Here is a 16,241-nt window from a genome sequence, read left to right as displayed (position 1 = left end):
TATCACAGTTGTTTTTTCCATGTATTATTCTTTCATTCTGAAAACACTCAAATATTATTCAATAAAATCCACCTTTTATTTGGCTGAAATTTGTCATCATTAAGGTTTGTCCTTATGAAAAAATGAAAATGTAGTTGCACTGGAACAAAGCTAAAATCAAAGGCACGTATTAAACAATGCCATTTTCAGTTTTTTATTTTTGTCCGCAGTCCTCATCCTCCTCCAGACAGTTTGGCATTTGCTTGGCCAGAAAATGACTTGACACCTGAAATATTCCCATTAACTACTATATTAAATTGTCCTAAAATGGAAAGTGCACTATGAAATCGCAGTGAGCATTAAAACATTAACATTAACATAAACTGTGTCCTTTATGACACACATACAGTACTCAAACACACACACACACACACACACACACACACACACACACACAGAGCTGTTTCGGTGGATGATGTAGACAGTGATGGGAGCTGACAGGTTGAGAGGTTAACAGGATCCAACATGACAACAGGACGAGACAGTGAGGCTCAGGATGGACGCAACAAAACACTGTCCTCTACAGACAGACCTATTGTCTACAAAGGACACAGCCTGTCACATGTAATGATACACAATCCATGTCAACATGCCAAACTTGTCCATTTAACAAATATCAACAGGACATCACGTTCACAATTTTCTTTCAAATATGTGTCTACACACTGAACTTGTTATTGGATGTTTTATTTCTTCCACCTGTTTATACATGAAGAGAGCCCGATGAACCTAATTTCAATGAAAGCCACAGGAAACACAAATCCTGTCCCAGTCCCTGTACTGTGTAAAACTGTATTCTAGAGTTTCAGTTAAAGCTAATGTGCATCTTCAGTGTGAGTTTAACAAATAGCACTGTCCATAGAAAAAAAGAGTTTCACACGAAGAATTATAATCCTATAAACATTTGTCTATTTCATCAAGTGTGTACTGTGTCCTTAAGTGTGAAATGTGCTTTTTATGACTTCACCAACAGCTTTACTTTGCCAAGTTACAATGGAGGGGTTGTAACACAGTGTTATTTTACAACAAATAATCTGAAACTGTTTTCCAATATCTTCAGGACCCATTTCTGAGTTGTCTCTGTCAGTGACTGAGCAGAGGATAATGAACTATCTTAACTGTTTGGATGCAGCACATCAGGCCGTTTGGTTTAGAGGATAATACATATCACACATAATGTAGTCAAGTCAGTTTTATATACATAGCCTAAAATCATAAATTCCATAATTTCTTCATAGGGCTTACAATCTGCAAAGCACACAACTCTCTAACCTTAGATTCTTGGTTTGATTCTTTGGTTTCTATTTAAAAATTGCAAAATAAGAGATATGTTTTTACAGTAGCTGGCCTTCTGGAAAAATTCAGAGCAGCTAGGTTATCTCTTTGTTAGAGTCATGACTGTAAATGAAGTGTCACCTTTTCAAAGCAACTAGATTGATCTTTGATGCGTCTCAGTGAATTCTTAGAAAGATACTTATAATTTATACATCTGTACTTACAAAATGGAAATCTGTCATATTTTCTTTCCCCGTCAGAGTTTCATCTATTTAGTCTTTTATTCTTTGTTGTATTGTTGCCTTTCTTAACTTACAGTATTAGAATCAAACACATCACCCAACGGTACCAAACCATAGTTTTTCCTAGCTGAAAATTAGGCAGGGGTGGTACTGGGCCATCAGAAGGCAGACACCCAGGGAGCCATGCATGGCGCCAGGGCACAGACCCAAGGACCCTCAGAGGGCACACAGCCCAGCCACAGAGCCCCCAATGCAGACACCCAGGGAACCATGCACAGCTCCACTACGTTCACCTACAGGGATCATTTAGGTGTTTTCAGACATGTTTGGACCGCAAAATAATGATTTTTTTAGTTTTTACCAGCTCTGTCAGTAATTTACTGCTCCTCTCTGTGTCTCTATCATTCGTGCTGTGCACTGCCAACCAAGTCGAGACAAACCGAGTGCGCACCACCATTATTTTCACCCAGTCTGAGTTTACACATGTCCGATGATGGTGTTTGTGTGTGTGAGTGCGTGTCAGCACGAGCTATGAGCTGAATTAGGAATGTATGCACAGCTCAAAGAAAGATTTGACTCATTTAAGAAAAGTATTGATCATTAAATAATGATCAATGTGGATATTGTGGCGTCATTTCAAACAAATCTACGTTTAGAGACGTCAGCTGAGCCTGTGAAAGAGAGAGAGACAGTGTGTGTGTGTTCCATTACCTTTTTTATGTTCTGGGACTATCATACAGAAGCTACACAATTCATTTATCGTAATCAACCACTAATAGTGATGAATTCGGCCCAGGACAAACGTGATCACTATAAGTTGTTTCCACTGTCTAGAAAAGACGACTGCCTCACAATTCTCAATGCATGAAAAATCCGGAAAACTTGATAACATGATTCTTATCAGATGAACGCAGTCAGGCATATTTGTGTTTAAAGTGCCACTTACTCTCTTCTAACATTTATATTGTTCTCTCCCTTCTGACCTGGTTACCGTGTTTCCTCCCTTGACATACTTCCAAACTTTAACTCATGTCTTACATCCTCCTCTTCTCTGACCTCCAGCTCTGATGTACGCCAGCATCTTTGGGAATGTGTCAGCCATCATCCAGCGACTGTACTCTGGGACGGCCCGCTACCACACCCAGATGCTAAGAGTCAGGGAGTTCATCCGTTTCCACCAGATCCCCAACCCGCTCAGGCAGAGGCTGGAGGAGTATTTCCAACACGCCTGGTCCTACACCAATGGCATTGACATGAATGCTGTGAGTACACATCCTCATACACCCTGTCCTGTGTGTGCACACCTAGTCTGCTCATGTTCATGAATGTTTGGTGCGAATGAATACACACATGTACACAAAGGCTAGTGGAGTATTTTGAGCCTGCGTTGTACGTTAATAGGGTGATTGGAAGACTTTGTGTCAGCATGCATGGTCATCAGAGAAAATAGGAATCATACTGATGTGAGTATCATAAATAATATTCACACGCACACACACACACACACACACACACACACACACACACACACACACACACACACACATTCCAGATATGCAAATGTAAACAATATTTATTTAAACACACACGCTTGTACAAATCAATAGGTTAGAGTTTTTGCAACATGCATGATGGCCAATACATTCTTTCCCAACATACACACACATGCACACACGCACAAATACACACATGCACACACACACAGATACCTATGCACAACGTGAGTCAGATCTCTCACATAATCACACTATGCATGCACACATACACACACACATGCACAGACAGACTGAAAGAGTGCTTTACAGGGTTGTCAACCTCAGCCTGAACTCTCTGAGTCACAGTGTATAGGATGGTGCTGCACGCACACATGCATTGCAATCATAAATCATACATCATACATCCACTGATTTAAACAATGCATGAGTCAGTGGATGTCATCTGTCTTATCATCATTCATTACAGATTGTGTGAATTATAAACGAAATACATGTCTCGATATCAATAAATGTTCCCGGAGCCATTATCTCACAAATCGATTCAGGACTACTTGTATTTTCACAGCTATATTTTTCACTGCACTGTAAACTGTTTAAAAAATGTCAGCTCAGAAATGCTCTTTGCTTAAAATATATTTGCTTATAGCATCAGCATGTCTTTCGGGCCAGCAAATAACACCACATTTTTTTCTGTGAAACCTTACAGAAGCTCAGAGGAAGTGTGAGGAAGACCCAATCCAAGCACATTATTCCATCACTGAAACCCTGTTTAATTTCAGTGTAATAACTCATTGAAGTAGAGAGGAAACAGATTTAATGTGCATCCATGGGAAAGTGCACTCCAATGTCAGCATCGTCACCTTCCTTCATTATGTGATGTAGCTCTCTTCAAGGCCCAGTGAAGTGCAGTGTGGTGAGCAGGCTGAATTAGAGAAAATTCACAGTAATCAGAGGAAACCCCGTCTGTCTGCACGACAGATTCTAAAGCCTCTTTCATTCACAAAGATCGAGAGAATAATAATGCAGCACGGACAAAAAAGCACAAGCCAGTGTTTTGATTCATGTGTTGTAGAACTCTGTTTTCTGAATTCCAAACATTGAACCCTCAGCCTTTGGGAGAAGCCCATACTACATTCCCAGAGAGTCCTCACCAGGCTCCCATACTCCAACTGGTTGTTTAAACACACGTGACTTACAACTCAGTTCTGAGTCTGAAAATATTATTAACATTACCATTATAGGCTTACATTTGTATCTGTTGTCCCTATACCTGGTTGCCACAGTAAACCTGAAATGTTTAATGAATTAAATAATTTAGAATGACCTATCACATAGGGATAGCTCTTAATGCAGGATACTTTCTAAGAAAGCACTCTGCTATCTTTTTGTCTGTTAACCTGTACTCCTTAAACACAACTAAGAGTCTATAGCAGTTCTCAGGCTACTTGTAAGAAATACTCCCCTCACATATTGACACTGAGAAGTGTAAAAATCATTTTTATTCGTGGTGAAACTGTAGCGGGTCAGAGGACGTCAGCTGAGGATGTGGTTGTGGTCTGAGTGATTGGATCTCAGGACACACTGAAGACACATTTGCCTTCAGACCTCTACTCAGCGCTCAACACTTGTGATCAGGTGACTCATGATGGATGTGAATACCAGGTCAGAACGGGGTCAATGAAAAGTTAGGGGATCAATTCATCACAGTCAAGCCCAGATTTGAGGATATTTCACTAGAAAACACAAGGATAACAGAAGTCATTAAGATAAATCATCAGCCAGTAGATGTTAAAATATGTCAAAGGAGGAAAGAGAAGACATTTAGGGTTTTTCCACAAGTTCGGGTTGGTCCAACTCTCACCAGTCTCCTGCTCTTACCTCAGCAGCTGGCCTGGAGACTAAAGAGAAATCTTTGTTCAGAAAGTCACTCTGTGTTAAGATTTTTTTGTTTTATAGCCTCAGTCTAAAATCTCTGTGGTTTGAGGTTTATTTTTAATACTCTGTTTTTGTTTATAATTTCAGACACAAGTCATCTTTTATTGTTTATTGTTTATTGTTTCGACCAAAGCAGAACTTCAATGTGTGAAGTTACACAAATTTCAACCGTTTTGTGCTGTCACATTAAAAGATTTTCCACTGGGAAACCAGTGGGATGCATTTATTTTGAAGAAGTTGTAGAAATGCAGTGTAGTTGTCACAAGTTGGCGGTAACCTTACTGTGTGGCGCAGTGGAAAAACACTTGCAAAGAGCAACTGGGACTAATGTCCTTACAGTGGAAAAACCCAGTTTGATCCACGGGAATCACCTGAGGAAAAGTCAGGAGATCATCATAGTCGCTGGGGTTCATCTTATTCTGCACCAAATTTCATTGATATCCATATAACTGTTGTCAAGATATTTCAAGATTAATGCCAAAAGTGCCAACCTATTTGTGAGAGTAAAGCTGCTTTCAGGCATCCACTGAACTCTGGAAATCCTCCGGACTTTCTCTGCAGGGGCTGTATGTGTGAGCGCAAATGTCAGAGTGAGAGCCTCTGGAGTTTCTGCGGACTTTCTCCAACAGGCTCCCTAATAAAATCCACAGAAACTTCTAACATGCGACAGATGCAAACATGAAAAAAACACAAACATGTATAAATATCTCAGGATGAAAAAGTAGAGCCGTAATTGCCGAAGACACAGCAGAATTAATACGTTACATCCGGATTAGTTGTGGCTGTTGTGAACGCATCTGATTGGAGAACCTCCTGCTGCGTTGTTCATGTGTGAAAGGAAACTTCTGGAGAAAGTCCAGACCCAATTCTCCAGAGTTCCTCTTGAGGTCATGTCTGAAAACGGCTTAATAGAAATATCAGGGGACCCTCTAATTGTTCGGATGTCTGTAAAAAAGAATTTATCTCAGTCCCCTCAGTCTCGATGGAAGTGACGGACCTTTTGCTTGGCTTAAAAAAATATTATCTTGTTCTTTGATACTCCCTTATTATTAAAACCCTTCACGACTAAAATAGTTTAAAGCCAAGACCTTGGCACTTACAGCTGGCTGTTAACCATATGAAAAGTATAATGCTATACATAGAGTGTGCCTGTATATTTTGTTACAGCTTTATAGTGGAGTGGTTTAAGTGTCCCCCTGGCCATAAAAAAGGCAAAATACACCCATAAAAACATTTCTGTTCCACACTAAGCAAAATGTTTACCCACTTAAAAAACTATAGAAGAGTCCACACTAATATATCATCACAGCGAACATTTATTTAAAACAATAACAGTGCATCCTCGTAAGTCAGCAGTTAAGGATCTGCTAAATGCTCCATTAAACTGGAGGCGAGAGAACACCTGATACAGTTGGTCTATAAAATGTGACTTCAGCACATTTTGGACTCGCACCACACAAATCAACAAAATGGCTGTTTTGTATATGTGTACAGGGAGTAACGGTGGACTATTGTTAAAATTCACCAAAAAATATTATGTTTACAGGTTATAGAGATTTTCTTTTTATTAATTTCCAATTTATTTGATGTGTTCTTGTGTTGGACTTCAAAACAGACTCATTTTATATGGTTTGTTAAATTTTAAGAGAGGCAAAGAGGTAATAGTGAAAGAGAAGTTAGATCAATTACTATTGGGATAAAAAAAAGTAAAGATGTGGAGAGAAGAAGAAATGAGGCTTGAAAAGTGGAAAGAGCACAGACACAAAAGATGAAAGAGAGACATGGAGCATGTCCGTTAGAGATAAGAGAAGGCGTCCCACTGAAGGCTGGAATGAAGAAAGCAGCTTGAAGCGAGGGACACAGTGTGGTGTTGTAGGTAGTGTGATGTTGTGTGCAGTCAGCCAGAGAGTTAGAAGAGCTGGGACTTTCCAATGGCTGCAGTGAACTCATTAAAACTGCACCAGCTCTTCATGTTAATTACACTCACAATGGGCCTCCTCCCTGTAAAACCCCTCTGAAATATACAGTTTCAAATCATTTTCCTGTGAAGCTCTAAAAAAGCAATACGCAGGCCCCTTTTGAGAGCGAGGATCCCAGGCCGCTGAGGCTCGTCTTCTAAAAATGTAGAAAATGTAATATAAATCATGACTTTTTGATGATTACAACCACCATCTTCTGATAAATGTAAAGGCTATTAAGTCGTGTCACGTTAATTTAGGAAATGGTGTAATAACATTGAAAGGCTAATGTCCCAAGAGTCTTCACCAAAAGGAATGAAGGCAATAAAGACAGGAAAGGCTTCACTTGTTAAACCATCCACCATCTGTGACATTTATTTGACATTAGCTTTATGTACTGGACTTAATGCACCACTCAGCTGTTAATTACTTGTATCAATACTGATGTAACTTTTCTCTATCAATTCATACGCTTTCCTTTTCCTTCCCCCTCTCCTTCCCTCATTTCCTCCTGTTTCCTCCTCTGTCACCTCTTCCCATCCATTCTATCCTCTACTTTTTCTCACATCCTGTCCTCTTCCTCTTATGTCGTCCACTTCTTCTTTTTCCCTCTTTCCTTCCTTGCTCGTGTCTTCTCCTTCTCTCTGCTCCCTCATTCCTTGGCTCCCTCCCCCCCAGGTGCTGAAAGGTTTCCCCGAGTGTCTCCAGGCAGATATCTGCCTCCATCTGAACCGGACCTTGCTGCAGAACTGTAAGGCTTTTAAAGGCTCCACCAAGGGCTGCCTCAGGGCGCTGGCCATGAAGTTCAAGACCACCCACGCGCCTCCTGGTGACACGCTGGTCCACGCCGGGGACGTCCTCACCGCACTCTACTTTATATCCAGGGGATCCATAGAGATACTGAGAGGAGATGTGGTGGTAGCCATCTTGGGTAATTAAAAAGCGTTTACAGCTTTCAGTTCTTCTCCATGTTTTACTGAGTGCATTACCATCTAACCCCTGTCCCCCGGAGGTTTTTAGTAAATGAATTAGTCTGAAGTGAAATGACAACATCTGGAAATATTTCTCTCTTGAAAGTTTTTCCGTCCAAGTTTTGTATTTTAATTAGAAGATTGTAAAAAAAATGTCATCATTTAACTTCAGTCTGTAGATTTACTTCATCGCAGGTCGTGAGTCGCAGTTGAGCCCTGCAGCAACACTGGCATCCATGGACTTCTTAGTAAGACAGGAACTTTAATTTTTTAGCACTAGCTCTCCACAGCTTTATAGCCTCCAGCATTAATTACCTTCATAAGAGCACAAACTGTTAAGGCACCAGTTGTGCTGCCTTTCTAATGAATTGTATTTGCTGGTATCGCCATCTACTGGTGAGCACATGGTGTTACTCCAAATAGTGAAGTGTTTCTTCAGACCTGCTGCACCTGCATGTGGTATTTTAGAGAGTACACCCTTTGCTTCCTTCCAGAAGTTTCTCCCTTCTCTGCAGATGATCTCTGGAGCTCAACCACAGTGAGCATCAGGTTCTTGGTCACTTCCTTTACCAATCCCAGAACCATAATCTGGCTATAGCCTACTACAGTTCTGTACCTCGACACGGTCCGGTCTCGGAGATCTGCAGGCAGATCCTGAGCTTAGATTCTGCTCTGACGTCCACTGTCAGCTGACACGTTTCGCTTTGCTTTCTTTTCTCTTTCACCAGGGAAAAATGACATCTTTGGCGAGCCCATCAACCTGTATTCCCGGCCGGGTAAATCCAACGCTGATGTGAGGGCTCTAACCTACTGCGACCTCCATAAAATCTTCAGAGAAGATGTTCTGGAGGTGCTGGACATGTATCCTGAGTTTGGAGACAACTTCTGGAACAACTTGGAAATCACCTTTAACCTCCGAGATGTGAGTTCACAAATTCAAGCTAGCTCTAGAGGTTGTAGAGGAGTGATGCAGATTGAGACAGACAACCTGAAACCTTTTTAGCTGTTCTGACCATTTGGACGGTTGTTCAATTGTTAAAGCTCTGTTGGTAACAGTCTCAATTGTCCTTGTTCTAAATGCATGTCAAGTCCCTTAATCTTTATCCCTCCATTGTTTCTTTTAATGACCATTTAATGTTGGTAATTTCTCTTTTCAGACCAACATGATCCCAGGCTCTCCAAGCAGTGGCGACTCAAACTGTGCGGGATTCAACAAATTACGGAGACGCAAGTTATCATTCCGACGACGTACAGAAAAAGGTAGTCAATGCTCAATAGCTCATACTTTGCTGAGTGCATTTGTTAAATTGTCATATTTATATTGATAAATTATCCGACTCTTGGAATGAAATAGAACTTCAGTAAATTTCAGGTGATGATTAACTTTGTCCATGCCAATGGTTTTCTTGGCAATGCTCCTGTATTAGTCATCATCCAGCTGGACTGACCAATCTCTCTCTTTTATTTTCTTCTCTTCTGTCTAGACGATGCAGATGCTGGAGAAATTAAAAAGTCCCATAAGTCTGTGAGACGAAGACATAGGGAGGCAGCTAACAACCATAAACAGGGGGAGGAGCCTCAGAGGACGTGGGAGGCACATCGGAACTCAGTGTCGTCTCACTCCAGTGGTGATGAGGTACAACTCTTTTTAACCTGAAAACATATTTTTATTCTCCTACTTGTCATTCTTGCCCCCTATTAGCCAGATGCAAAATAAACCTTGAACATTAAAAACTGATTTTGATACCAAGGTTTGCATCGTCTTACAGGGGGAGGAGTCTGTTGTGACGGGCCTCGCCCCTCCTCCTGAAGTTCTGGGTAACCCACAGGCTCAGGCCCCGCCCCTGAACTTCAAAGAGAACTCTGAGGCTGATGGAGACCCCAAGACTGGGAACACCTGCAATGCCCTGTCAGGTAAAATAGATTCAAATAGTTTATCTTTATCTGTGTCAATCAAACAGTAATACCTGTTTCCTTTTCATGCAAGCACACTCTCATTCTGTCCTCCTCGCTCACAGGTGCTTTCTCAGGCGTGTCCAACATCTTTAGTTTCTGGGGGGAGAGTCGGGGGGGCGGTCAATACCAAGAGGTTCCCAGCTGTAGCCTGGCCTCCCCGCCGACAATCAACACGCCGATAAACAGCCTGAGCCGCCAGCAACGCAACCAGCTGGACACACGACTGGACATGCTGCAGAAACAACTTTGCAGGTACAAAGTTATTTCAATCAGCGGAGACTTCCTTTGACGATTGAACAAAAAGTATCGCCATGCACTCGATACCAGGCAAAAATCTAAACAATAAATCCCATTTACTTCAACACACACTCCTAATAGAAAATACTATTAACATTATAAAAGAGAACGGTGGAATGTAGGAAAATTGCATTCTGGCATCGACTTGGTACAGAAATATCGGTTCTCGTCTGGTGTTATTTTGTGTTTTTTTGGATCAATCACTTGTTATAGAAAGACAACAATGAAGTCAGTGTTGAGACACAGCTGCACTTTCTATCATCCGTCAGGAAAAGATTGTGTTGTCTTAACCTAGCTGCCTCTGAACAGAGTGTCTGCTCTTCATCACAGTTGAAGAAAATAGTTTTTCCGCCCCTGTAGCCTTTACCTGGACAAGGCTCCTTTGTCAGGTCTTGTAGAGATCACAGTCTGTGTGTGTCTGTGCAGGGGCGTAGCTGTAAGGCGGGCTGCGCCTCCAGCTGAATGCTCCGAGGTTTAATGCATGACTGACTGGATGCTTCTGGATAGGATGTGTGTGAGCTGACTGAAAGTCTGTGTGAAGAACTATGGATGGGGTGTAGTGGTGTGTGTATGGGGAGAACTCATTAGTACTCAAAATATTTATATATATGGTGAGGTCAGAAGGTTAGCAGAGTCCTAATTATCTGTATGTGAACCTCAGAGAGGATCCAGCAGTAAAACATACACCTCCTATACAGAGAACTACACATGTATCTGTATCCAAAGTGTGAGTACAGACCAAAATGCTGGTTTACTAAAATGATCAAATAAAACTTTGTTGACTCCTGTGGGGAAAATAGATTTTTAGAGCACAATTTATACAACGACATTTAGTATATTACTATAAGTACAATATTAGAATAATATTATTATATATATATTATAATATTACTATAATATATAGAATAAGTCGGTCTTATTTCCAAATGGAATGGTGAATGGATTTCATTTATATAGTGTTTTTTTAGTCTTATCAACCATTCAAAGCCTTTTACAGTACAAGTCACCCATTCACACACACAATCATACAGCACCTCTATCACACATCATTCACACTCTGATGGAACAGTTATACTAATGACATTTTATGCACAAACTTCACAGTCATATTTGGGGGAGATGGTTACTATGGTAACTATAGTACCATAGTACTGTTTGTATACACATTATACAAACCAACTTCCTTGTTCACTGATCGTGTCATTAAGACAGCTTGAATGTCTTTAATGACACAAATAAAATATATTGATTGATCAAATGAAAATAATCTTCCGTGTAGTAATGAACAGTTGGTCATGCTGTGTGCAGGTTGGAGAGTCGCATGTCAACAGACATCGGAGCCATCATGCAGCTGCTGCAGAGACAGATGGCTCTGGTTCCTCCTGCTTACAGCGCTGTCTCCACACCACCTCAGGTGATAATAACACACTCATACACACACATGTAGAAGCATCATGCTTGATGTCCCAGGGTTCAAGTCCTTGGGTGACACTTTATCAGCAGGAGGCAGGAAGAAACACAGTTCTGCATTATTATTAATAGTGACTGACTCAGGCTGTGGTATTGTCTCCTCTGCAGGCCTCGCCTTACCCTGGTCCAGGTCCAGAGCCAGGCCCAGGAGAGAGGCTGGTTCAGCCTGTTACACCACTGGAGACAGACACTCTGGCTTCTTTATCACAGGTGAGGGAAAAATAAGGTTTGTCTTTGCATATTTCACTTCGTCCTGGCGTTAATACATTTGGCTTTATTCTGTGGAGCTCAGTTTTTGAATGATGTCATTGGTGAATATCATGGTGGCTGAGACCTCTCACACAAACACATTAATGGACAACATGAATGCAAAAGTGACAACACAACTAGAAAAGCCACAACAGGAACAGTCATTTAAAATGTGACGCTTGTCTAGTTGTGGTGTTACGGTACAGGTGATTTGCAGAACTGAAAAGAAGAATGCACTTGTAACCACAACACCTCACATAGACAAGCATCACATTGTTTATATCGACTGGCTTGACTGGGTTATTTACAAACGAAGGCTCACTTGATCACAATCAGTAGCTCTGCTCATTTCAATGTCAACATCCGTTGCTCACTTCCTGTATTGTTGTGTTTCCATTGTGTGGCTTTTGTAGTTGATTTGTCACTTGTCACTTGTCATTTGTCATTTGAGTTTTCAGTTAATGTGCTTGTGTTAGACTTCTGGGACACTGCAGAATATATATTACAAACACTAAATTATACAGACAAGTAAGCACAGCCTATATAATTATTAATTAAGTGGCATGTTTTTCGGATAAGAATTTACACACATTTTCCCAAATGCATGTATTCTTCATATTATACTAGTATATATGAACTATAATGACTTATATCTGGAGATCTCCAATGTCATGAACATAGATTTACATATTAACCAACTGTTATAACAACAATGGTCTTTTTCTTGTTTTCTCAGGCACAAAGAAGTGAAAGTTTGATTTAAAAATCGATTTTAGATTTTTCTTGTAAACTACAGTTCACAGAAGCACAATAAACAAATAGCATCATCACAGTTGTTCCCTCTCACCTTCCCTGCAGCTCTTGGATTCCCAGGACTTTGAGGAGTTCCCGGCCAAGCCTGTCGACCCTCTGCAGGCCCAGGAATCTTCTCTGATCAACACGAGCCAGGGTCATCTCACTCCCTCCAGACTCGACAGCCTGGGGCAGCATCTGGAGCTGGAGCTGGAGCTGGAGCTGGGCCTGGGGACTGGGGCTGCGATAGTTTCAGGCCCAGCAACAGGCTCAAGTTTAGAGTTGGAGTTAGGGAGCAGAGCGGCTGTGGGCTCAAGCTTAGGAGCAGCGTTAGACTTTGGCTCAGAGATGTGTGTTGTGTCCGGGATTGGGCTGGCGACTGGTTCAGGAGCGTCTCCTCTGGATCCTGAAACTCAAAGGAGGCTGTCCCTCCAAGAACTGCAGACGCCACTGGACTCAAGGACACCACAGAGACACAGCTCCGACCCCGGGGGGAGCTAAGGAAGCGGTGAAGGGTGGGGGGAGAGTGGGGTGGAGGGAGGGATACACGTTGAGAATGAATACGTGTGATGTTTGTATCCTGCAGTACCTCCTGTTTCCACCGGTTCTTGTGACACTTTGGAGATCAGGAGGCACCTGCTGTTCCTCCATCAAAACCCTTTAGGTCACCATCAATCTCTCAAGTAGGGACACACAGCTCAGAAAGGGTGTTTGTGTGTGTGTGTGTGTGTGTGTGTGTGTGTGTGTGTGCGTGTGTGTGTGTGTATGTGTGTATGTGTGTGTGTCCCTGCCCACCCCCAACCCCTTTAATGAAACATCTGGAGCTTTGTGAACTTCACAACAACACAACCTTTAACCAAAACCACGACAGAGCGGAGAAGAGCTCTGCCTCTTAACGAACACTGTCCAGGTCGATGTGGTCCGGACGTCTCAGTCACCCTGAGGGTGACACAACTGCTGACCTGTAGAAGAATCCCTTTACTGCTGTATCCAGTGTTGGATGACTTACAAGAACAAGCAACATCGGACAGAGTAACGACGAAACAAGTAGCCATTTACGTCTTGCACTGAAAATCCTATTGATATAATGATTATTCAAATCTATATGTCCGTGGCGCTTCCGATAATCTCACAAACTGGTTGATAAATTGTAGTGTTAGCTGGCCTAACAGGAAACCTGCTGTCCCATTCTGTCATTGGTTCCTTCACGCTGATGCCCTGCCCCAAGAGGCGGAGCTGCCGCCTTCCCAAGAGCACACTGGATTGGCTAGTTTGCACCTCAGGGGTGGGAACTGGAGGGTTAAAAGCCATGAATTTTCTCAATGAACATATCAGCTGCCCTATCATAAGCATTGTACAGGTTTGCTAGTGACTGATGAACATATGGCAGGCTTAGGCAGTGTGGCCAACAGGTAAACTGGCAAACTTACAAGTTTACCACCAGACCAGTGCACCAAAAACCAACAATATTTCAACAAGCAGGAAATCCCAGTTTACTAATCTGTAATGAGATATATGAGTTGTGATGTTTTTCTGTCAAACACAATGAAGTGATGAAGTCATACCGGTCTGCTTTGATTTCCAAAAGGGAATCAGAGCACGTGCACGAAGGACGACTGGTCGAGTGCGTCTAGTTTTTCATAGTTGAATTTGCTACCTCAGATTTCATTGGTCCTTACTTTTTTTTCCACCTGAGCAATTACCCAGAATGCTTTTACCTTGTACATAACAGTCTGTCATGTGACACGTAAATACACAAGTTTGCCAGTTTACAATGACCAGCCGAATGCGCCATTATTCTATGTACAGTACAATATGCAAACACTGGCAAGAAGAGACGAGTGAGTGTGCTTTAATATTAACATAATTATTATTATTATTATGTATGTGTGTGATAAGTTCAAGTCCAGAGCTTTTTATGTGTGTGTTTGTCCTGGTTTTTGTCTTCAGTCTGCAGAGCATGGCTTCACACACTGTAGATGCTCACTGTATCGAATGCTGAGGAAACCTTTCTCTTCTTTTTAGCCCCAAACTGATTTAATGGCAAATCTATTGTTTGGGATTTTTTATGTAGACAGCACAAATAAAAACCCTTTATAACGTAGGTTTAAAAAGACACATGAAGTCATCCGAGTGCATGTAAACTCAAGAAGAAGAAATTATATAATAGCAACACATTTTTGAGAATGCTAATTATGTGTTTTTCATTATGATTGTTTCCCACAAATACACATTGGATGCCTGTACAGAGGCAAATTAACCACTAATATGAATGATTTGGTTGTAGTGATGGTTTGTTTCCTTTAAATTATATATTCTCATGTCTGCTTAAATAAAAAAAAAGGTCCTGGAACTTAGTTTAATATAATGTTTGAGAATTAAACATCTGACAGGAGTCAGGAGTTTAATATTTATGTTGACGTGATTCACACATTTCAAAAAGTGGTGATGGAAATGAACAACGTGTTGTGGTGCCACTGTCAGAAGAGTGTAAGGGGCACAGTCTGGAGTTTACCCAGAATCCTCAGGGCAGGTGGAAATGTACAAACAGGAGCAGGTGCAATGACGCCCCCTCGTCATTTTTTCCACGTGAATGAATTATGAATTTTGCTTAGAATCTTCCATTTTGATCAGTTTTGAGTTCTCGAGATGAAGGAAAATGAAAACCTGTGTCATGGTCAAATTGTCTTCCCTGAAAAAGAAAAGAATCTCCAGATGGAGCCTTTCCTGTACCAACACAACAAGAGTCCTGACAGAGGAGGGACGTCCTGCCTGAAGTGCAATAGTCCTTTAAACAGTTGAGACTTGTAGCAGCTTAACCACACCCCTTAATGTTTAGCACTTTACTTTTTTAAACAGTGCGGATGTTTAATGAAGACTCAGGAACGTGTTAGTGATTTCACAGGCTTCGTTTTCCTTGGTCTCTGAACTCAAAACCAACCAATCAGAAAGAAACATCCCAAACCTTCTTTTTGGTGGAATTCCCCTTTAATGCATAATAGTGACGATTGTATTTTGCTGCTTGCTGGTCTAAGCTGTTTAATTTATTTATTTGTTTGAAAAATGTTTGTCTGACTATTTATCACTTGAGCTCATTTGGTGGAGACAGGCTTGCTGTGTAAACTCTGTTCATAATCCTGAAATGCATCACGGTCTCTTAATATTTATGGGTGTAAGTGCACATTAATCCTAATAATCATTAATCAAACTGATCCCGGGTCATCGTCAGTGTCTTTCCCTGTGCAGTGATTGGACTTTGTTGCTGTGTACGATGTCGCGCTTTGTAGCGGTGCACTTTAGTGTCGAACCAAAGCCAATGAATGCCCTAACAAATGGGTGACATTTTGAATTCCTGTACAAATCGACCCTTTTAGGACATTTAAGTAAAACAAAAAAGATGAATGTTATGTGAAAGCTCTAGTTTGACTCAAACTGAAGATGTAAATGCAGCTGTGATTTTTAACCTTCAACCAAGGAGATTTTTACACAGACTTGAAAATCATTTTCTGGGGTTTAATCAGGACGGTTTGAAAGAGCCACACCCAGATAATCATTGTACAG

The 16,241-nt window shown here is 41.3% G+C and overlaps 1 protein-coding gene across 1 annotated transcript in view; it reads left to right on the top strand.

The window, feature by feature from the left end:
- Positions 1-16,241, top strand: part of kcnh2b (potassium voltage-gated channel, subfamily H (eag-related), member 2b) — a 213,270-nt gene extending 197,029 nt beyond the window's left edge. Inside the window, exons 13-22 of the mRNA XM_034573028.1 lie at positions 2,619-2,818; positions 7,624-7,876; positions 8,645-8,838; positions 9,074-9,176; positions 9,401-9,552; positions 9,686-9,830; positions 9,935-10,124; positions 11,478-11,583; positions 11,748-11,849; positions 12,747-16,241. Coding sequence (XP_034428919.1) covers positions 2,619-2,818; positions 7,624-7,876; positions 8,645-8,838; positions 9,074-9,176; positions 9,401-9,552; positions 9,686-9,830; positions 9,935-10,124; positions 11,478-11,583; positions 11,748-11,849; positions 12,747-13,181 — 1,880 coding nt within the window. The 3' untranslated portion in view covers positions 13,182-16,241. The remainder of the gene's footprint in view (positions 1-2,618; positions 2,819-7,623; positions 7,877-8,644; positions 8,839-9,073; positions 9,177-9,400; positions 9,553-9,685; positions 9,831-9,934; positions 10,125-11,477; positions 11,584-11,747; positions 11,850-12,746) is intronic.

The sequence above is a fragment of the Hippoglossus hippoglossus genome, chromosome 20, assembly GCF_009819705.1.
Source record: "Hippoglossus hippoglossus isolate fHipHip1 chromosome 20, fHipHip1.pri, whole genome shotgun sequence".
NCBI lineage: Eukaryota > Metazoa > Chordata > Actinopteri > Pleuronectiformes > Pleuronectidae > Hippoglossus > Hippoglossus hippoglossus.
The sequence above is the reverse complement of the archived record's forward strand: the minus strand, read 5'-3'. Positions and strand labels throughout refer to the sequence as shown.